General features: G+C 46.3%; 1 protein-coding gene across 1 annotated transcript; it reads left to right on the top strand.

Annotated features, from left to right (window-relative positions):
* The first annotated feature begins 22 nt into the window (after positions 1-22).
* Positions 23-11,734, top strand: PPIC (peptidylprolyl isomerase C). The gene is made up of 5 exons (XM_012788556.3): positions 23-246; positions 6,329-6,442; positions 6,932-7,025; positions 9,246-9,430; positions 11,094-11,734. The coding sequence occupies exons 1-5, from the start codon at positions 130-132 to the stop codon at positions 11,220-11,222; spliced, it is 639 nt and encodes a 212-aa protein (XP_012644010.1). The 5' UTR covers positions 23-129; the 3' UTR covers positions 11,223-11,734.
* Positions 11,735-23,437: the final 11,703 nt, after the last annotated feature.

Raw genomic sequence — 23,437 nt, 5'->3', positions numbered from 1 at the left:
ACGCGCCGAGTCCCCGCCCCGTCCGCACCGCCGGGTCCCCACCCGCCGCGGGCGCGCAGGCGCAGCGGCCCGAGCCCCGAGCGGAGCGGACCGGCGCTCGCCCCGGCGTGGTCGTCGCCGCCGCTCGCCATGGGCCCGGGGCCGCGGCTGCTGCTGCCGCTCGTGCTGTGCGCGGGGCTCGGCGCGCTCGCGTCTTCTCCGGGGCCCTCCGGCGTTCGCAGGCGAGGCCCCTTGGTGACGGCCAAGGTGACCCAGGGGCGGGCGGCAACTTCCCCTTACGTGGGCGCCGGCGCTCTGGGCGCGGGGACCTCGGTGGCGGGGCGGGCGCGCTGGGCGTCCCCGGCAGGCGGGCGGGGTGGGGTGGGGCGCCCGCAGGGGGGGGCGGCGCTCTCCCGGAGACTGGGGGCTCGGGGCTGCGTCCTCCCGCCCCCGCTGTTCGGACTCGGTCTCCCGGGTCGGTGGTCCGAGGTCACCAGCCTGGGGCCGGAGAGGCTTCCGGAATCGGCGGCCGGTTCTCCAGGAAGGAGACTGGCCCGTGCTTCCCTCGGCGTGGCTGACTCAGGGGCACAGCCCACGAATTCGGGGGGCCTGGGGCGCGCGGGAGGAAGCGCGGGCAGGGGCTGGCGCCGGGCCACGCGCCGCGGACGTCACCAGCTGCCGGAGGAGCGCGGGGCAAGCCTGAGTGCCTCGCTCAAGTCGGAGGCCGTCCTCCTCCTCCGTTTAGGAGTCGCTGTCCTCCCCCGGAGGGAGAGGTTCGCTTTTAGACTGAGGGCTGGTGGGGCGGCCCTGGGCTTGGGATGGCGCTAGGTTGGGGACAGCTTCGATGGGGGCGGGGGCGGGAAGGGGAAATCTGCTGGCCACTGGTCTTTAAGGCTTCTTCGTACTTACTCTGCTTCAATTCTTCTTTTCAGCATATTTACCCAAGGTTAGAAGATAATGGGAGGGTGCAGGGAGAGAGAGAGGAAGGGAAGGAATAATTTGGTGCCCATGATCACTACTTCTGGAAAAACCCACTGGCAGTGGTGTTTGGAAACTGGAGAGGGAGGCTGAAAGTGGTCTTAACAATCAGTCTGGGTTTGCCAGTGGAAATTATACTGTTGCACTAGTAGAAGGCTTAAATCCTTACAGCGAGGAGGGGGCGGCGCAGGGGCGTTCAGCATCTGATGCAGCAGAAGAGAGAACGTAGTGGCCCAGCTGCGGGTGCAGTTGAGGAACTCAGCCTGATGTTTTGGAGAAGCACAGATTCCACTCTCAGCCCTGGATCTTTTAGGCATATGTCAACTTTGGGAAATGGCTTGTGCAAGGCCCCAGAGCTGAACAGGGGTCTCTTGGGATAGAGCCATGAACATAAAATTCACAAAATTATGAAATGTCGATGGATGTAAACCCTAACATAGGTTAGGTGACATTTAAAAACACCTGAAAGTTGAGTAAAACCAACCTGGTGAAGACTCGGGAGGTGAAGGGAACTGCGCCTGCAAAGGTCTTCAGACAGGAGAAGCCTCAGAGCGCTCAGAGGATGCAGCGAGCTGCCGGTGGCTTCAGTGCGCCATGAGAAGGGAGTGACCTGAGATGAGGTTGGAGGGGTGAACGATGAGAAGGGAGTGACCTGAGATGAGGTTGGAGGGGTGAACGATGAGAAGGGAGTGACCTGAGATGAGGTTGGAGGGGTGAGCGGCAGGATCATGCAGGGCCTCAGAGGCCACCGGTAAGGCGGGTGGGCATTGAGGCAATTGTTTTTGTAACTTGAAGTCTTATCCTAAGTGCAGTTAGAGCCACTGAAGGGTTTTAAGCGTGGGAATGACATCATCTCGTGTATGCTTTTAAGAAATGACCATGGCCGCTCAGTGGAGAGTGGCTGGGAGGTCATTCGGGGCTCCAAGACCAAGTCCAGACAGTGGCTTGTTTTAGTGTGGTAAACGTAGAAATGGGGAGCGGCTCAAATACAGAGTGCCCAGTTAGACGTGAATTTCAGATGAACAGTGAATAATTTTTAAGTGACTATGCCCCCTGCAATATTTTGTGAACAAGTTTCACCTGGGAGCATTTGCAATCCGATGGCGAGACCCATCCCAGAGCAAGTCAATTACAGTCAGTGGGTGGGGCGCAGTCTCAGACCTTGTAAAGGCTTTCTAGCGATTCTGACCCCAGCCTGGGCTGGGCACCAGTGGGGGAGAGAGCCAGGGGAGGAGGAAGCTGGGGCAGCCTAACCCCTAGCCTAGGGCACTGTCACTGAGGGAGTGGTTTCATGTACTCTGCTCTTGGAATTGTCACTCAACATATTTTTTCCCCACCAAATTTATCATTAAGTTCTAAAAGCTAACTGTGTAGGCGAATCTTAAACAGATTCAACTCTGTTGAATTATTATACTTTTTCAGTGAACTTTTTAAAATAACTAAATCTATTGGAAAATGAAGACATTAAAAGTAATTTCTCTGAGTGCAGAAAAATAGTTTAATTGGCCGTTGCTCTCGTGTATTGTTTTCCCCAGCAGTCTTTTTGATTACTTCTGATTTCATTTAAAAAGAGGAATCTGTAAATAAGAGAGGTGCCACGAGGCCTGTTAGCATCACTGACCTCCTCCATGGGTCCTGCTGCTGGGCCAGCCCGGCAGCTCCTGCCCCAGCCATGGAGGCTCAGGTTGGGCTCAGGTTCCCTTGTCTCCGATTTTGCAGCCCTGCATTTTCTAGCCAGTGCCATGGGATCTGTGCAGGGTCCGGCACCGAGGGTGCACAAAGTAGTGCTGCCATCCTTGCAGCTGCATGCACGTCACCACTTGTGAGCACATTAGCATCTAGTGGCCAAGAGGCTGCGGCTGACTTTGGCAAGCTGTCCAGTGTCCAAGGCTCAGTTTCCTTCTCTGTAAAATGGAGACAGAAATAATATCTACCTGGGAGGGTTCTGCACTAGATGTGATCAAGCAAATGTCTTAGTCTGTTTGTGTTGCTATAAAGGAATACCTGCAGCTGGATACTTTGTGAAGAACATGTTTATTTAGCCCATCCTTCTGCTGGCTGGAAGGTTTAAGATGGAGCATCTGGTGAAAACTTCAGGCTGCCTCCACTCCTGGTGGAAGGCGGAGGGGAGCTGGCCGGCTGGCTGGTGTGTGCAGAGATCACACCAGTAAGAGAGGAAGCAAGCAAGGGGCGGGTGCAGGGCTCCTTTTAACAACCAGCTTTCCTAGGAACTAATAGAAGGAAAACTCCCTCCCTCCACTCACTGCCTGGAGAATGGCACCAAGCTGCCCTTGAGAAATCACCCCATGACCTAAACACCTCCCACTGGGCCCCACCTCCAACACTGGGGTCAAATTTCAACTTGAGGTTTGGTGTGGGAGGGGACAAACATCCAAACCATAGCAGATAAGGTGCTTAGTCCACACTGAACCCCTTAACATTACCTAACTGCTTGTCCTGGCATTGTGCCAGGCACTGGGGGAACTAACACTGTCTGCCCCTTAGGGGTTCCCTGCCTAGACTGGAAGAGCGTATTAATGACAGATGGCAGTTCAACTAGAGGCAGCCTGGGGTTGGGATTCTAGCTCTCACATCACTTAACCGCCCTCATTCCTACTTTTTTCATTTGTAAATTAATGATAATATTTCCTGCCCCCTCCCAGGGTGTGGTGAGGATTAATTATATAAGATATTCATGTCAGTTTCCTTCCCTCTTTGTCCCTCCTCCTCCAGTTTCTCACCCTATATATGAATTCCCCCATCCCCAACCCCATACATTCCCTCAGCCCCCGCCCCAGTCAGGCCATGGTGACCTTAGAGTGAGCCTCCAGATTTTCTTTCTCCCTGCTTGGGTGACATTTCCAAAGCCTCCCATGGCCCTATTCTTTCCCTGCCCTCTGTTGCCTAATTAAACTCACTCTCTCCTCTGCCTTTCTGAACGGGTGGGCAGCTGCCTTCCCAGTCCCCTAACCGCCGTTGTGGTCGGAGGGCTGGGCCGCTTCTCTGCACACAGACCACACTCCTGCCTTGGTGCTTTGGTCCCAGAAAGAACTCGCAGGGCCGGGCCTGTTCGCATCTTGTCCTTGGAAACTACTGCCCTCCTCCCAGGCCGGCATCCCATCCCACTGTGCCGCCTCCAGGCCGCCCTTCCTCGGCCGGGTGTGCTTGCCCTATCTCTTTATTTCAAGCTACCTTAGGACAGGGATTTCCTTGTGCAGTTTGAGCCTTCACATTGCCTTTTACATAGCTCTTTAATAAATACTTGTTGACTAAATAAGATTTTATTTTATCCTTTACATTAGAGTCGGGAAAACCGTGTTTTCTTGCATTCACTCTTGAAGGATACTGCAATTTGGGGGAATAAATCATATTAGTATGCATGCTAGGCTGTGTGTAAAAAAATAAGATTTTTATTGAAGAAGTATGCTGGGTAACAGGTTCTTTTCCTTCATCGTCTCATGCTGCTCTCCCAGATTTATTCTCTTTGCTTTCTAAACTTTGACAGGCTTTATTCTCTCTGCTTTACTTTAAAAGTCTGGGAGACTTTCCTGATGTCTTATATGATACTTCTTTTGAGATTATGTTCCTGATCCTCTTTCTGGTGCGGCTTCATTTTTGCCGGTTATTGAATTTTCCCCTTGGCGTGGAAATCCCTTTGGAGACACTGCTGCTCTCTGACACCAGCCCCGCAGCGACCCGGCGCGTGGGGCAGCAGCTTCCTGCCCCGCCACGCGGGATTGCTCTCTTCTGCGTGCCTCCTCCCCACGCCGGGCCTTTTATGCATTCTATAAAGCGCTTCTGTATAAATACTAATAAAAGTTTTGCTGCTATGGCCATGTAAAAATTTTAAAATGCCACATGGAACACTAAATACCACATCACCAGTGACAGACGTACTGATGTATTGGCAGAAGCTCTTGTCTTGAACTAAAGCTTGACAGTCTTTACTTAGTGATTTTTCTAAACTGTAAGACATCTTTTTTCTTTGACAACCCTTCTTATATTTTTTAAAGCCATCTCTTGAATGTCTTTTTTTACCCATTCAAACAGTAAATTGGTTCATATAATCTAAACTCGCTAATAGAATGCCCTTCCACTCCATGGCCTTTTCAAGTGTTCTGTCTCAGAATCATGGTAACACAGTGATTTGTAAAGCAAAATGTATATAATTTCGTTTCAGATGAAACAGCTTAAAAAAGAAAACTTCTGGCCTGGTGTGGTGGCTCATGCCTATAATCCTAGCACTGTGGGAGGCCGAGGTGGGCGGATCGTTTGAGCTCAGGAGTTTGAGACCAGCCTGAGCAAGAGCAAGACCCTGTCTCTACTAAAAAATAGAAATAAATTAGCTGGACAACTAAAATATATATATTAGCTGGGCATGGTGGTGCATACCTGTAGTCCCAGCTACCCGAGAGGCTGAGGCAGAGGGATCGCTTGAGCCCAGGAGTTTGAGGTTGCTGTGAGCGAGGCTGATGCCATGGCACTCTAGCCCGGGCAACAGAGTGAGACTCTGTCTCAAAAAAAAAGAAAAAAAGAGAACTTCTAAGGTTTAATCTGCAAAAAGTGACACACAGTTCTAGATATATGTTTTCCTTTTCCTGTTCTAAAACATTGTGGTAAAGAAAGAATAGATTCTTCTTGGGTAACTTTGGGAACATGAGGACTGACTCCAGTGTCTGAGTTTGCAGGGTGAATGGCTTTGTCAGGACCCGAGCGTAACTTTTGCTGTCCTTTGGATGAGGCTGGGGACCTGGTGCCATACTGTCCTCATATGCAAGTGGCAGGTCATTTGATGGACCACGGTGTGTCTCATCATCTTTCCCAGTTTCTTGGATAGCAGACATCTATTGAGAACTCATTGGGAACCTGGCACTGTTTGAAATTGTAAAAAAATAAATCTGGATGGTTAGCCCTTTTCTCTCCTCGCCAGTTTTTTTCTCCTGCCAGATTAGAGAGCATTACCTTTTAAAAGAGCCATGCTTTTCACTCTGACCTTCATCCACAAAGCCAGGAAACAGGAAGTAGCAGCAGCATTTGTCTGGGGTATGAGGGGAGAGGAATTCTTGAAGACATTGTTGGCTGATTCTAGAGTATTAGACAAGACGTTAAATTCAGTACCTAGAACAGTGCCTGGCCCGTGGGTGGTGCTCAATAAATGTTTGTTGAATGAATATGTGTGAGTGAAATGCACCCACACAGTGGTTTTAGAGTACCTTTAATTGATATTATGCTCCTTCATGACTCCTTTATAAAATATTGGGGGACAGGGCCTTTGTATTTGGATCAATTCTCAGATTTTAATTTTGACTTGCCTTGTATTTGTGGCTTTTCCACGTCATAACCTTCTACTCTGCCTTTCAATCACACACAGGTCTTCTTTGATGTGAGGATTGGAGACAAAGATGTTGGCAGAATTGTCATTGGCCTCTTTGGAAAAGTTGTGCCCAAGACTGTGGAAAACTTTGTTGCTCTAGCAACGGGAGAGGTAAATCTTGGTTTTATTTCCTTTCACTGTGCACAAAATCATATCTTCTTTCTTTTAAGCCAGATATAAAGAAGTCTTCTGGGAAAATAAGTATTAAATTAGTATGTCAGATGAACCTGTGACATCTTATCATATTTTGCTTTATTTTCCTATAACATCTATACGATTCAGGCACTCAGTGCCCTAAGGCTTCTAGAAATTTGGGGAAAATAATCATCAAGTGAAAATGCACTTTACTCTCTTCTTACTTATTCACATTAATACTTCTGTAGTTTGTTATTTTTTGGTAAGCTAATGATAAATTTTTCCCAGTAAATTGTTGCTGGGACCTAATCCAGTTCTATAGATACTTTATTTAATTTTCTCATTTTTTTTCTTATTTTTTTTGTAGAGATGGGGTCTCACTGGGTCATTCCCAGATAAACACTGGGTTTATCTTTCAGTATGGGTTATATCTATTTGTGTACTTAACGGAAATAATCTCTTTAGAAAGGATATGGATATAAAGGAAGCCAGTTTCATCGCGTCATCAAGGATTTCATGATTCAAGGAGGCGACTTCACCGCTGGAGATGGCACTGGCGGTGAGTCAGTCTGTGCCTTTCTCCTTTCCACTTGCCAGACTGGAACCTAAGATTAAGCCAGTATATGAACCCAGCATGTTAAAATCCCAAGTTTAAGGAACAAAGTCATAAAGACAACTGTATTTCTTTAAGAAGGATAGAGTTTTGAGGACCTGGTCTACCAGAATCTTAGTAGGTGTGAATGAAGGAGGAGTCCTGATTTGAAGCAGGATTGTTTTGGTGTTCATTGTCTTTCCATGGTCATTTGGCAGGATGCTTTGCAGTTACTAAAGTGCTAGACTGCTAGTCTGCAGCCACAGGAAGAAGAGGTGGAGAACTTAAAACTGCGCCCGCAGAGGCAGGTGTTGGGAGGAGGACCGAGGGGAAGACCGGGGTTTCGGGCAGGATCCCGGTGCATTTCCCACCTTCTTTCAGAAGTCCTGCATTTTATTGTCAGCTTTTTTAGTAATTAAAAAAAAATTACAGTATAGCTGAGTTGTCAAAATTACAATATGAACTAAATCTTATGAACAAAGTTTGAGTTTAAGAAAGTACAAATAATTTAATTTCTTGAGTTCCAAGCCTCCCTCAGCTTGCTTCTCATTGAGGATTACAGCTACCCAGCCCCATGGACCATTTTCTCTCAGAAATGTAGTGAGCTCTTTTCCTGAACACACAGTGTATATGGAACTACACAGAATTTAAGTTGACTTTAGGTTTCAGATTTTCCATTCAGCAAATACTGGGTTGGGTGGATATTAGTTGTCAATTTTTAAAGGAACACTCAGGCCATTTTCAGGTACTATTTCTAATTTTATATTTATTGCAATGGTTTCTTCATTTATGTTAATAACAAACATGGCTACCACTAAATGCTTTGGTTTGTCACACACTTTGTGAAAATTACTTTTGGTTCTTGCAAAAGTGCTGCAGGGTACAGGGACGTAGGATGGAGCAGAGAACCGTGTTCAGGTTACTCCAGGTAACAGGGGTTGCTGGGAATGCTCTTGGAACCACCCCAGCTGCTGCAGAGCCAGCTCTCCCTGGAAAACCCTGCAGCCTGGGCTTGCGCCTGCACCTCCAGTGCTGGGGTCCCACCTTCCTGCCCAGGGCCAGCAGGAATGGTGACCGAGCTTCACTCTTTCTGCTATTGTTTTCCTCTCGCTACTTTCCCTGCCCAGTGTGGGCATGTCTTGACTTAAAAGTCTCTGAATTTTGGAGAGAGGAACTTTTGGACCATTAAAATTTAGTCTAGACCCCTCTGTAAAAGCTCTCCTACCAGGACACCTCAACTGCCAGTGACCAACCAGTCATAAATCGCTTTTCCTTGAGATCCACTTCTGGGTCTTCTCACCGAGCCAGGATTTTGAGGTTGGAACTGATGGGTAAGGAGCCCTGCAGAACGGGAGGTGGGCATGGTGGGCCCTTCAGGTGTTGGAAAATGGGCAGACACTTCTCTTGGTCCATGGGAAAAGGTCTGCTCTGCCTGCAGGTTTGATAGAACTCCAGACCACATGCCTCCCTGGGTTCTCCTGTTCACGGCTGATCACTGGGTCCCCCACTTGCTATCACCCTCTGTGTCGTGCTGAAGTCGTCATACCCAACGACTTCCAGACTAGCTGCTATTGCTGTTGTTGGTAAGGAAAGAAAAAGCACCAGCTTTAGAGTCAGCAAGTCAGATGTTCAAATTCTGCTCTGCCATTTTCAAGTTTTCTAACCTCTTTTTCTCATTGTAAAATGGGACTGAGAATACCTGTTCCTCAGGGTGGTTATGGGAATTAGCTAAGGGTGTATACTGAGTGCTTGGAGCACCCTGGTTGGGCGCTGAGGTGGAAGTGGCCCAGGACAAGTAATCTGAGCCTCAGGACAGAAACAGAGCCACTGCGATGGCTCACCCACCTTTCTGTCTGGCTTTATGAGGCCATCCTGCCCTTAGTTCCTTCTCATTCCAGAGTGAAATCATTGACCTGCTTGATCACGGTTTGGCCATTGGTTTGTGGCCAGAGGGTACCCTGACATTCTGTACCACAGATAGAACTTTTTGTTTTAGGCCCTGGTGCCCTGATTCCTTAAGGAATTAATTTTATCTCCTCCTTCACTTCTTGTGTTTGAACACCTTTTCCCTATCTCTACCTCCTGTAGGGTTCTACTAACTGATTCCCCTAAAAACTTACGTTTCTCTTAGAGTTTACTTTGTGTGGTATCTGTTGACTTTCCTCTTCTGCCTTTTGTCTCACCCAGGTGTGAGCATTTATGGTGAGACATTTCCAGATGAGAACTTCAAGCTGAAGCATTATGGCATTGGGTGGGTGAGCATGGCCAATGCTGGGCCAGACACCAATGGCTCTCAGTTCTTTATCACCTTGACCAAGCCCACCTGGTTGGATGGCAAACACGTGGTATTTGGAAAAGTCATTGATGGGATGGTAAGGTGGTATGCTTTTTCTCTTTCAAAGCTTTATGTTTTTAATGAGAGTACTGTTAGTGATTTATTTTAATCTTAAAATGTGCTTGTTAGCGACCTATTATTATACCTGGCTTCTTCAAAGGTGAACAAATTCTGTATGGTATGGCATTTTAATTGTTAGGGGCACTGGAGCAGCAGCTAGGGACTTGACAAGGAGAAGTTAAGTATTTAATTTATTTCACTACTTGATATAAATAGAAAGCCCCTTCTAATGGAATCAAATAAAACCAGGGCCCATATAGATATACAATGGACTATTATTCAGCCTGAAAAAGAAAGGAAATTCTGACCCATGCCATAACATGGAGGAACCTTGAGGACATTATGCTAAATGGAATAAGCCAGTTGTAAAAAGAAAAATACTGTATGGTTCCATACTTATCTGAGGTATCTAAAGAAGTCACATTCGTAGAAACAGAAAGTATAATGGAAGCTGCGGGGGGTGGGGGGAGAAGGATAAGTGGGAAGTGTGTTTAATGGGTACAGAGTTTCAGTTTTGCAAGATGAAAAAGTTCTGGAGATTGGCTGCATAACAATATGGATACACTTAATGTTACTGAACTGTGCCCTTAAAATGAATAAGATGATACATTTTATGTGTTTCTTACTACAATGAAGCATAAAATACTAAAAAACAGAACCCCACATGGTTCAGTGCAGATACCAAGTCACATCCAAAGACACACAGATAGCAACCAAAATTATTAAAGAGAATTCAAATCTGTGAGATCTCAAAGAATGTTAGAGGGGTCCAATTCATAACGCATGGGAACACTCCTTAAAATCCTCATTATCTTTTACTGTCAACATTTCTCCTCAGCAACTGCCCGAAGTAGCTGTCTCGGCTCCTAAACCGGCAACTGCGCAGTCTGCCCAACCTAGCCCGGGACCGTCCTCGGCTCCCCTGCCCACTTCTGTATTTCTTTCACAACTTTCTACCTGTTACTCTGATTTTGTCCAGCAGAAGTCCGGGAACTGAGCCAGCAGACTCAACCCTGTTTGGGAAAGCCATCAAAAGCCTACTTTCTTGGTCCTCGACCATCCTTACCCCCTTCAGTGTGGAACTTGTGAGGCCTTCCCAGGCAGAGCAAAGGGCCTTCCCACCACTGTGGGTTTGGGGTGGCATTAGTGTTTGGACTCAACCTGTACATTCATGGCTTGGGGTCTCCTTTAAAATGGGCAAACCCAGAAGTATGTCCACTTCTAATTTTGCTTTCTGGCCCATTTGATTATGCCCAGAACTATCACAGGGTAGAGCTAGAACTGACTCAAACTCCATGTTAACTCTTATATTAGGTGTAGCAGATGGATAGAAATACCTTTTATTAGAGCTAGGTGTTTACAAAAATATGTAATTTTTTAATACAAAATGCTTATTTAAAAAGAAGGGAGGAAATAGACCAATATATTCTCTGAGTGACAAGGTAGTGAATGAATTTTATTCTGCGATGTATATATTTTCTGCATTTTCTAAGTATTCCACAGTTAACTTGCATGGTTTCTATAGTCATTAAGAAAAACTTATTTCACACTTGGGCTTTTGGAGTTAGCACTGACTTTACCCGTGGACTGCCACAGCTGCTGGTCAGAATTGAACCACGTGTCTACTTTTCTCTTCCCAGACAGTGGTGCACTCCATAGAGCTTCAAGCCACTGATGGGCATGACCGTCCACTCACCAACTGCTCCATCGTCAACAGTGGCAAGATAGACGTGAAAACGCCCTTTGTGGTTGAGGTCGCTGACTGGTGACACAACTAGCAAGAAAGCAAGGAGCGTGCTTTGGCAGGGCTGTGCGTGTGTTTGTGTATCTGTCTCTCTGTCTTTGTCTTTCAATTCCTCAGTTACTGTTTTGTTTTTTTCACTTTCTTTTAATTTTCTATCCCAGATCACAGGAGCTATAAAAATCAACCAATCAGTGTTGAGTTTGCATAAATTTTGGTAAATCACTCGCTTAGGGTGATTTGAACTTAGAAATATCCCATTCCTCCAATGGTGCTATTTTTAAACTAGAAAACTTTGTATTGGATTCTTTTTTAAAAGAACACAGTAAATTTTTATTGCTGATTTCATTATGATCCCCAAGTTGAGTGATGCTGAAGATTTGTCTGAAACAGATGAGAACATGAAGTTTATTATTTTGTATTCAAATAGAAATTCAGGTAAATGGAAATTTGATTAGTATAATCTGTGTTACAGGGATTTTTACATGATAAAAAGGTGCTTTTGTGTTCTCTATATTAAATACTTTTTATATGGATCAACTCTTTTTTGCAAGACTTTTTTTTAAATTTAAAGTTAAAAAAAAACAGAGTTCTATAAATCAAAATACCCATGCATTGGATAATTTGGGATGGAAATGCAGAGAAACACTGTCAGAAAGTTCCTTGACTCCAGTTGCAGTAGAAAGGAATGTTTTTGTTACTTACATAATGGGGATTAAGATTCAGGCTGTATTTAAACTAGATGGGAAAGTAAAATCCTGCCCGGCCTTGTGGCATACCTGGCCGTGACCGAGTGTGCCCGATCTCTGTTCAGCTGGGAAGCTTGACCTGTTGGAACAGGGTGCCATGGCCTCCCTCCAGGACTCACGCAGTGAGGACACAAAAGGACGCATCTCTGGACTTGCATTCCAAGAAAATTGCCTCAGTGAGAGATGAAATGTGTGTTACTACTGCTGATTCGTAAATTAGAGAGCAATGGGTCAATTTTTTTCCAACAAATATTTATTGAGGGTCTTTGACATGCCAGGTACTAGTTTGAGTTCTGGGGACAAAGGAAAGGACAGAGGGGGAAGGGGCTGACATGGGAAGGACAGAGCACAGACCGGAAACAGAACAGAGTGGTGAGTGCCGTGAAGAAGACACGCTTGCTTGCTGCAGCGGCTGGCAGACAGAGGAGCATCCGTAACGTGGCCACGGACGGACGGCCTCTGGCGGGACGCGCCAAGGCCTGAGGGAGCGACCTTCCAGGAAGAAGAGGAGATGCGAGAGTCCTGAGGCAAGACTGAGTGGATTCCACGCAGAAGAGCGAGCCAGTGTGCTGGGGCCGGGTGTGCGGAGGGAGCAAGACGGGCAGGGTCAGAGAACTGAGGCTGGGACCAGACCAGATCCGCCCTGGGCGCCAGGGAGAGGAGTTCTTGTATTCACAGTACGACGGGAGCTGTCAGTCTTGAGTTGGGGAGAGGGTATGATATCATCTGCATTTAAGAAATATCTGCTACAAGGAGAGTTTTTATGGAGCGGCTAAAGTGGAAGTGGCACTTATCAGGAAGCCCGAGCCTTCCCATCCCTGGAATCCCCACTCCTGGGATTTGCTTTAGAAAGTGATCTGAAGTTGTAATGGACATCGTGCTTTGGGCAGCCCAGCATCCAGTCCCCCTTTTCTGGTGATGCCTGTGCTATTTCTTATTTTTTCTTTGGAGAATCACACCATTCACTCAGCCATCTCTTGTCCTTCGAGTGGGCTGACCCTGCACACGGGCACACACTTGGCTTGGCAACCTCATCCTAACGCACTTGCGGAGTATTTGCTGAGGGTGGGATGGAGCTGCAGTGTTGCCCCGCATGGTCCCCGTGACGGCGACAAATCATGCTGCATGAATATATGACAGAGTGTCAGGTGGTAACAAGTCTGTGAATTTAAAAAGACCAGGGAGAGGGAACAGAGTGTGGGGGAGGCCTGTGGGTGGGGCCGAGGGCGCAGCAGGCCCAGGGACCCTGGGGCGGAGTGTGGAGGGGCCAGAGCAACTTGAGCTCAGGGAAAGCCGAGTGTGCAGAGTGAGGAAGGTGGAGGAGGTGGGGGAGAGGCAGGGCTGTCCTGTGGGCCAACCAGAACATTCCCTTGCCAGCCCCAGTGACTGGCTCAGGCCCAGGTGTTAGACCTCAGTCATGTTAACTAGCCCCCCTCCTTGGACTTCTGCTGGAATTACTGGGAATTATTGGGAAGGGTAGCTGTCTTCTAGAAGACCATGTAAGGGAGCAGGCCTAAGGATGAAGCCAGCGCCAAAGGAAGCTGGTTCAGACCACTGAAAGATGGATTCCCGAGGCTGTCACTTAGCCCCTGTGTCCAGCCGTGCCTGAAGCTAATCCACTCCTAGGTTTTTGCTACGTAAACCAAAACATTTTTCTTAAGCCAGAATGAATTGATTTTCTTTGACTTGACACCTAAAGTCTTTCTCTAATGAGGCAATACTGAAAACTGTGTATGTATAAAGATGTGAATTATAGAATATTTATGATAACAAAAATACTGGCAGCAACTTGAACGTCCCAAAATGGCTATAAAACATACATCCCATAATAGAATAGTATGCATTAAAGACTGATGTTACAAAACTTAGAGTAACATGAGAAAATGATTTAAAGAGAAAAGCAGAAATTCTGTGTGCAGCATGATCTCAGTTATGTAAATACATTCTCATAAAGCACATGCAACAAAATGTAAATTCACACAAAGTAAATGCAAATGATGGGGTTTCGTTTTACTCTTTTTATGTTCTTTTTTCAGTCTTTTAATTTTTCTCTAGGGTGCCTTTCTTTTTAATAATTAGAAAAATAGGCCGGGCGCTGTGGCTCACGCCTGTAATCCTAGCTCTTGGGAGGCCGAGGCGGGCGGATTGCTCAAGGTCAGGAGTTCAAAACCAGCCTGAGCAAGAGCGAGACCCCGTCTCTACTATAAATAGAAATTAATTGGCCAACTGATATATATATATAAAATTAGCCGGGCATGGTGGCGCATGCCTGTAGTCCCAGCTACCCGGGAGGCTGAGGCAGAAGGATCACTCGAGCCCAGGAGTTTGAGGTTGCTGTGAGCTAGGCTGACGCCATGGCACTCACTCTAGCCTGGACAACAAAGCGAGACTCTGTCTCAAAAAAAAAAAAAAAAAAAAAAATAATTAGAAAAATAAATAAAATTTTTAAATAAAGGTAACATGGGAGGAATTTGGAAACAAATGAGCTCTTACACATGCAAAGTGCCTCACGTCTCCAATGTCAGACAGCACACAGCCACGTAGCCCCTGTGCATAAGGACGTATACTTTACCCCGTATTTGCTATCTGGTTTTTCATTAGTGTGAGCAGAAATAACACCTCTCTAGTCACAAAGCAAAGTGGTTCATTCTTGAAGTGCTGAAATTCTGAGACCACTAGTGCACAGTGGTCAGTGATCATTTTACATGTTATGCCAGATGACTGATGAGTGAAGGACACACCCCTGCTAAAAAAACAGCTTATTTCTTATACACCAAGAAAATCCTCATACCAAAAACATCAGCAAACTGACGACTATGAAAATACAAACTTACTTTTTATAGTCTAATGTTTTCTGCAAAAGCTTTGAAATAAACAGTTTGCTATTTTGCTGATCATGTTACTAAAAGGACACATTTGTAGCTGTGAACTGGTATGGAATCAGGAAAATTTACACTGGATAACACCACCAAGCCCAAATTATTATAAGTTAGCCTCGAATCACTTTAATAAACAATCGAAAACATTTTGGTATTCTTAGCCATAATCTATTTTGTTCTCTTACAAGTGTTATTTAGTAATTTTCTGGATCATCAAATGAGGATTCAGTAAAATTTATTTTGGGGTCAGATTACTTGGAATGACACTTTTGGAATTATCAACTACTTCATTTCTGATGAATTTTTAGGTTTTGAACAGGACTCACCAACCTCATTTCTCAGTTCAGCCGTTTTGAGTTACATAGAGACAAAAGCATGGCAAGGATTTTATAGCAGGAAAAGGATTTGTTTTTGTTTTTCAGCATTCTTATAATTCAGACAGCTGAAGAAATCTTTGATCTAGAAGGCTTGGAAATTCAAAGCCCCCTCAAGGCACTTTTTTTTTCAAATTAAGGAAGAGTAAAAACAGTATTTGTAATGGAAAATTTTGGTGCTGTTAAGTACATAACAGCTTTTACTTAAAGTCTGTAATTCATCTTGTGGATTTAAGATTTTGGCCAAGAGTAAGTTTAGGTGTGATATAACATAACCTCCTCCAAGAGTTGCTAGTGTTATTGACATTCTAGAGTGGTGGAAAAACAACTGGCATTAATGCAGAATTAGACTTAGTCACAGGAGTTCTGTCAGAAAACAAAAATCCATCTGACAAATACTGAGTTAAAACAAAATACATTTAAAAAATCCCAGCCGTAGTTAGATCAGAATGCTTAGGAGTCACAAATTTGAAGGATTTGGAGAACTCAACATCCTGAAACACCTTCTATTACCTACTTTTGAAGTTTTATTAGGAGTCATGTTAAGTTTCCACACTTAGTAATTTTTCAGAGTATGAAGGGCTTTCTTCCTGGAGCGCACCGGGCCTTGCACGCGCTGTTTAAACTGCGGTCGCCGTCTGTCCTGGGTGGTAGATATTGGGTCCTGTTATTTGGATAGATAGCTCTTCTTGAAAATTTGACCCTTCTTCTTCCAGTGGTCTGGGAGACAAGTCTGCCTCCCGAGCCTCTTCTGCACTGCAGAAGCCACACTGACAGACAGACAGACAGACGCCCTCAGGAGGGAGGAGAGCCCGCCAGCCTGCAGCACAGGAACTCAAGCCTTGATTTAACGCTGTCAGCCTTAAAGTGTCTCTAACAGAGACTCGGGAGCTCCTGGATGGAGCCTCCGGCAATGCCTGCTCCTGGCCGCCCTTCGGGACTCAGGGTGTGGCTCACGTAGGGCACCCCCTCCCCCCATGCCTCCTCGCACGGGTTACACCTGCAAACTGCCTGGTGGGACTCAGGGTGTGGCTCACGTAGGGCACCCCCTCCCCCCATGCCTCCTCGCACGGGTTACACCTGCAAACTGCCTGGTGGGACTCAGGGTGTGGCTCACGTAGGGCACCCCCCCATGCCTCCTCGCACAGGTTACACCTGCAAACTGCCTGGTGGGACTCAGGGTGTGGCTCACGTAGGGCACCCCCCCCCATGCCTCCTCGCACGGGTTACACCTGCAAACTGCCTGGTGGGACTCAGGGTGTGGCTCACGTAGGGCACCCCCTCCCCCATGCCTCCTCACACAGGTTACACCTGCAAACTGCCTGGTGGGACTCAGGGTGTGGCTCACGTAGGGCACCCCCCCTTGCCTCCTCGCACGGGTTACACCTGCCAACTGCCTGGTGGGACTCAGGGTGTGGCTCACGTAGGGCACCCCCTCCCCCCTTGCCTCCTCGCACGGGTTACACCTGCCAACTGCTGGCCCCTCCCCCTGCACTGCGCGCTCCTCTGGGCAAGGATCAGGCCTCGCTCCTCAGCCACGCCCAGTGTTCACACCTAACCGATGCCCGGGAAGCATGTTCTGAATAAACGTCCAAAAAAATGCCTAAATTGATACTATGAGGTACTTAGCTCTCAAGCCTCTAAAGATTGCCAAACATTGGATTCATCCTCAACTGTTTCTTCTATTTTTAAAAAGACTGTTATCTTTTTTAAAAAATAAACTTGTCCTCTTTATTTTCAGAGTTGAGGTTTGGAGGGCATGACAGAAATAGATTGGCAAGAAACCAGGAGGGTGCAGTGGGAGGAGAGGCCCGGGCGGGGCGAGGTGTCCCCAAGGATGGTGGCGGCTTCGCGTCAGCCCAGTCGTGAGCGTGGCAGGGAGGAGGCCCTCTCCCTCGAGTCTCGGGCATGTGGACGTTGGCGTCCACTCTGGAAACCTCTGCGTCTGAATCCGCATTTGTCAGCTGACTCCCGTGGCCCCCGGAGCCCCACGAGGTGACCATGTACGCTCATACCACGCACCACTGGTCGATTCAGGTAGCAGCGTGACGCGCTTCGACTGAGGCCTAAGTCACAGGTTTGCTCTCTGTGCTTTGCTCTGTTCCGGCCACAGAGCCTGCTCCTGACCCTAGCGAACTGGGGGAAAGTTGGAGATGGTTCAGCATAGATCTGTCACCGCAGTGGGGACAATCCTGGCTCATTTCCTGCCGTGGGTGGGTCAGTGCTGCATGTAGCTTTGCTCTCAAGCAGATGTCCTGGCAAGTGGGGGCACAAAGTGTCTAAACTGGAGGAGGGAACAGGCCTGGGAAAGGATTTCTCCAGCCACACGGAGCTCCCTGAAGAGGGGGTCCCCACCTTCCAGCTCCCATCAGTGAACGGCGCCAACATCTACCCAACTGTTCAAGCCAAACCCCACCATTCACCTTCCACACCCAAGCCCGTCCGCGAGCTCACTGGTAGCCCTGCAACCAACCCTGAGTGTCCCAGCCTCTCCACCGCTGCCGCCCTAGGCCAGAAGGTCGCCTCCCACCTGGATTACTCGAGTGGCCTCTTCAGACCCTGCGTCTGTCCATTCCGTTCTCCACCAGCAGCCAGCGTGAGCTCTCCAAAACACGTCAGATCAACTGTGATCCAGTATGTGCATTATCCCGAACTGCGTATTGTTTACTGGTGCATGTGAGCTATTTGGAGGATTTTTTTAAAAATCATGTTTTTAAAACTTTCATACCTACTAAAAATACATGAATGTAAAAAAGTTAGGTCATGTCCCTCCTATGTTAAACCCGTCAGTGGCTTCCCACGGCCCACAGGCTACGAGCCAAACTCCACCACCACCTCCTGAGGCGGCGCCGTGGGACCCTGTCCCCGCCCACCTCACAGCCCAGCCCTCACTGTCCTCCAGACTCACAGGCTTCCCTTCGGGACCTTGACTGGAGCTCTCTTGATGTCACTGCGGCGACCCTTCCCTTCCCGGCCCGTGCTTTGCCTGGCTAGCGCCTCCAACATCCGTCAGGTCTCAGCTTCAAAGTCACTACCTCAGAGACGGTGCTTGGCCTGTCCAAATCTAAATTGGGTGTCTGCCCTGCATATTAGTAAACCTCATCTTTCCTCGTAACACTTAACACACACTTTTTAAAACTTTTTTATTAAATTATTATTTTTTTTTAGAGATCTCACTCTGTCACCCAGGCTGGAGGGCAGTGGCACAGTCACAGGTCACTGCAGCCTTGAACTCCTGGACTAAGCAATCCTCCCACTTCAGCCTCCCAAGTAGCTGGGACTACAGGTAGTGGGCCACCATATCCAGTTAATTTTAAAAACTTTTTTGTAAAGATGGGGTCTTGCTATGTTGCCCAGGCTGGTCTTGAACTCCTGGCCTCAAGTGATCCTCCCGCCTCATCCTCCCAAAGTGCTGGCATTACAGGTGTAAGCCACACACTTTATAATTACAAATTATTTGGGTATTTATCCAGCCAATATCACATCATTCTGTAAGTTTCATGAGGGCAAGGATTCTAGTTTACTCAAATTCAAATTTAGAAAGATACCAAGGATCTAGATACCAAGGATCTAGACACCAAGGATCTAGATACCAAGGATCTAGAAAGACTGTGTTGCCTGCTGTGATGAGAAAAAATTACTGTAAGTAGATATAAAAGGTAATATAAAAGATGACAATTTCTAAGCGCATGGTATTATCTTATACTGCTTTTAAAATACCTTATTAGTTTTGTTCAATCATCCTGATATTTTCTTGAGTTGCCGCAGCGTTGGACGGCCGTCTTAAACGCATCGCCAGCCTCTCAGAGCAGCCTCCTGGCATTCTCTTTGAATCTGTGCTGGCTGCCCCTAGAAATATTGAGGTGGGCTTGGGGTGTTTTGTGTTCTTTTTTAATTAAACAGAGTTTAAAATGTCTAAAAACATGTAACATGAAAATAATTCAAAATGCCCTAGGATTGTGGTTCTCAGACTTCACTGTGCATTAGAATCACCCTGAGGGCTTGTCGGATTTCTGGGCCTGACTTTCAGAGTGTCTGATCCAGTAGGTCTGGGGTAGGGCACGATCGTGTGTGTTTCTAACAAGTTCTTGGGCGATGCCAATGTGCTGGTCTAGGGCCACAGTTTGAAAACCACTGCCGAGGGTGTCACAAAACGAGGGTTTATAATCAGAATTATCTTAGTTATTTGTAAAGGACAGTAGACATAGAAGAGATCATCCAAATATGTAGTTACATAACCCATTAACCACACTCTGTGAATCAAGTTGGTGAGTGAACTATAGAAAGTCACTGTTTTCAGAACAATCAGGGCATAACAAACCACTGTGGGAAGCTGGGAAGATGTTAACGAATCTTGTTTCAAGGCCATTTAGTCAATGCACAGTTCTGAAGCCCTGCTCTGAAGTGCACGGCCAGCCCTGACCTGGGGCCAGGAGCAGGGGCTGCCATGCACTTTCAACAGTGGTCCTCAACGGAAAGTCTGGGCCCCGCACTGGAGAAACCGCCCAGTCAGCTGCTGCCGCTGCTGCTGCAAGACAGCAAACAGGTAGACAAATAACCAGGGCAACTGCAACCTCTATGAAGGAAGCAACAATCTGCCACGATAGACTCATGGTGCAGAGTGGGAGCTGGGGTGCTACATTAGATGGGGTGACCAAGAAGGGACTCTTTGAGGAGGTGACATTTAAGCTTATACCTAGAAAGTGAGAATGATCCAGGCTATTTAAGGTGGTGGACAGGGTGTTTCAGACAGAGACTAGCAGGTCTTCAAAGGGCTTGAGGAGAGACCAAGGCTGGCATGTCCTGGGAGCTGAAGGCTGTCTGCAGTGCGCGCTGGCGAGAGGAGTGCACGATGAACTTGGAGGGGGCAGCAGGAATTCACATTTTATTCTAAGTGGGAAGGGACACTACTGGAGGATTTTGAGCGAGAGAGTGACATGATCTGATGAACATTTTAAGAAGCTCACTCTGGCTCTTGTGTCAAGAATGGACTGAACTAGGAGTGGGTGCAGACAGAACTGGGAGGAGGCTGCTGCCAGCAGGGAGCTTGGTTTAGTCAAGTACGATGGGAAAGCACTTTGCAATTTATAATGTGGCGTAGAACCATTAACAGCTTTTATAATACTAGTTCTTTATGATTTGTGTGTTCATGTCTGGTTCAAAAATGCATATAAATACAGTTCTACTGTGAAGCTGACTGGGGAGTTTTGTAGAGGAAATGTTTAAATCCCAACCCCTTTTATTAACTGGTGGCCACAGTCAAGCTAGTTCACTAGCCTCATAATTCTCACTGTAAAGTGGAATAAGAATACATATCTGATTAAAGATGTGGTGAGGCTTCAATGGAATTATCTGTGAAGAGGATTTAGCCCAGTGCCTCTTGGCCCCCAAATTAGTGCTCAAGCCTATTAGTTACGTTTTATTATCATTAATCTCTCTGATCTTCAATTTCCTTTTCAATAAAATAATGGCACTAAAAACTACTTTGTAAAGAACTTAACAGGATAACATATGTAAAACCCTAGTCCAACAACACACGACATCCAGTAGAACCTCAGTACGTAGGAGTCTCTAAATGACATAGAATACCATAGCTAGGCTATAGGCAATTATGGCAAAAATAGACAACTGAGATCATATCAAGCTAAAAATCTTCTGCACAGCAAAGGAAACAATCAACAAAGTGAAGAAACAACTCAAAAACTTGGAGAAAACATCTGCAATTGTACATCTGACAAAGGATTAATAAACAGAATATATAAGGAGTTAAAACAACTCAATAGTGAAAAAATAAAAAACTTTAAAAATGAGCTAAAGATCCAAACAGACATTTCACAAAAGATGACATAACAAGCGACCAACTGGTATGTGAAAAAATTCTCAACATCACTAATCATCAGAGAAATGCAAACCAAAATCCCAATCCAGTATCTTCTCACTTCAGTTAAAATGGCTTGTATCAAAAACACAGACAATACGGATGCTAGTGAGGATGTGGGGCGAGGGGACTCTTGTACACTGTTGGTGGGCATGTAAGTTAGCACAGCCACTATGGAGAACGCTATGGAGGTTCCTCAAAAACTAAAAATAAAACTAGCATATGACCCAGAAATCCCACTGCTGAGTAATGTACTCAAAAGAAAGGAAATCAATATATCAAAGAGATACTAGCATCTCCATGTTTATTGCAGCACTATTCACAATAGCCCAAATACATAATCAACCTAAGTGCCCATCAACAGATGAATGGATAAAGAAAATATGGTGTATAAACACAATAGAATATTATTCAGCCATAAAAATGAATGAAACCCTGTCATTTGCAGCAACATGGATGGAACTGGAAGGCATTATGTCAAGTGAAATAAGCCAGGCATAGAAAGACAAACATCACATGCTCTCACTCATATGTGGGAGCTAAAAAAAGTGGATCTCATGAAGATAGAGAGTAGACTGGTGGTTAGCAGAGGCCAGGAGGGCGAGCAGGGGTGAGGGGACGAGGGAAAAAGTATATAAACGTGTTTATTACCATTGTACTGTACACTTCAAAATGGTAACGATAATAAACTATATATGTATATTTTACCTCAATAAAAATAAATTGAAAGTAAATTAGTAAATAAGCTAATAGAAACCAGAAACAAAAGACCACAAATACCCACATAAAAGAATTTCACAGCTAGGATCGCTGGTGATGCCGCTGTAACTGCTGTTACGAGTAATGCAGACAGAAAATGGTTCACATTTCATATGTCAGATTTACAACTACACTGTTAGGACACAAAAAAAATTCCTCTCCAGTAAATTACGTGTGCTCCACTGGCTTACCATAGTTAATATACCCTCCTTCCCTTCATACAAGAATAAACGCCCCTTTACCCTCATCAGAAGCCAGTCTGTCACTGTGTGTTTGCATGGACAGAAAACAGGAATGTTTCAGAGGTCTCAGTGTTGAGTTCGCGCCTGCTACTGCCCTGGGTTTCCGCTGCTGAATTCGAAATCTACAATTATCATCAAGGATGAAAACCAAAACAAAGCCAAGATGAAAATGATTACTTGCGAGCAGAGACTGGAGAAGACAGCCTCAATCACTGAACTCTATGTCTAATTCAGTAAAATGGAGAGATGCCTCCTAGCAAATGGCCAAAAACTCCAGAAAACAAGGATTACGTCTCTATTCTTTAGGTGATTAATAAAGTGCCTTAATCTGGGGGTGGGGGAGGGGACTCAAATGCATTTCATTGAACAAATGGATGAATGAATATGTATTAATAACTTCCTAATTATACATAGGGTGTCCATTTAGACCACTACTCAAAACTGTCATCCTTCCTGCTTCTTCAAAGAGTCCCTTCCTGTGGTCCCACGCAATATCCCGAGAGCTGGACGGATGTTCTCTTCAATCGCTGGTTACCGGAGGCTGGGAAGGGAGTGGCGGTGGGGGTGGGAGGGTGAGGAAGGAAAAGTGAATGTATTTATATTTTATATTTTAAATAAAAAATACATTTATTTTCAGTAAAAATACATTTCTTTCCAATAAAAAATACATTTATTTTCAATAAAAAATACATTTTTTTTTCCTTCATCACCTCCATCCGCCTCGGTTGGGCTGAGAAAAAGCTCAGGAGAGGGGAGGCGGAAGGGTGAGAGGCAGCCTAGGCTAGCAAGGACGGGCTGGACTGGAAGTCGGGAAATGACTGATTCTCAGTAGAGGATGTAATGAATAGAAGCTATTTGTAATGAAAGAATTCTTAATAAAAATTCCTGGAACCTCCGTGTCTTCCGGCAGCTCACGTAGCTGAGAACCCCGCCCTTTGGGGGAAGCTAAAGCCCCCCATCAGCCTCCCTGCCTCCCTCGCACAGGCTCCGGGACCTGAGCCTCTGAAACGGGACCGCCGGCGTCCCACGGCCTGCCAGTGACCTCCTGCAACTGAAGCCATCGTCACACCCAGCCTGAAAATGGACTGTTCTCTCTCCTCCACCACAACTGAAGATAAACAAGGCCAACTCTTGGTAGAGTCAGCTAGTCAGTCACTTTGTTTTCCGTGTCTTTCTTGGATAACATTTCCTTCTCCTCTTTGGCATCCCTTTCCTCTGTCAAAATAGGGAGGCTCACTCCTGGGGGCTCAAGGGATCCTCCTGCCTCAGCCTCCCAAGTAGCTGGGACTGCAGGTGCATGCCACCATGTCTGGCTAATTTTTCTGTTTTTAGTAGAGACGGGGTCTCGTTCTTGCTCAGGCT

Source organism: Microcebus murinus, chromosome 11 (genome assembly GCF_040939455.1).
Source record: "Microcebus murinus isolate Inina chromosome 11, M.murinus_Inina_mat1.0, whole genome shotgun sequence".
NCBI classification, from domain to species: Eukaryota; Metazoa; Chordata; class Mammalia; order Primates; family Cheirogaleidae; genus Microcebus; species Microcebus murinus.
Note: the sequence above shows the minus strand (reverse complement) of the source record. Positions and strands in the feature narration are given on the sequence as shown.

What these genes read in the sequence shown, in the direction of transcription:
- PPIC (XM_012788556.3), top strand. Translation starts at nt 130, where the DNA reads ATGGGCCCGGGGCCGCGGCTGCTGCTGCCGCTCGTGCTGTGCGCGGGG. An exon ending in GCCCCTTGGTGACGGCCAAG is followed by an intron (nt 247 to 6,328) that starts GTGACCCAGGGG and finishes AATCACACACAG; the next exon opens with GTCTTCTTTGATGTGAGGAT. An exon ending in CGCTGGAGATGGCACTGGCG is followed by an intron (nt 7,026 to 9,245) that starts GTGAGTCAGTCT and finishes TGTCTCACCCAG; the next exon opens with GTGTGAGCATTTATGGTGAG.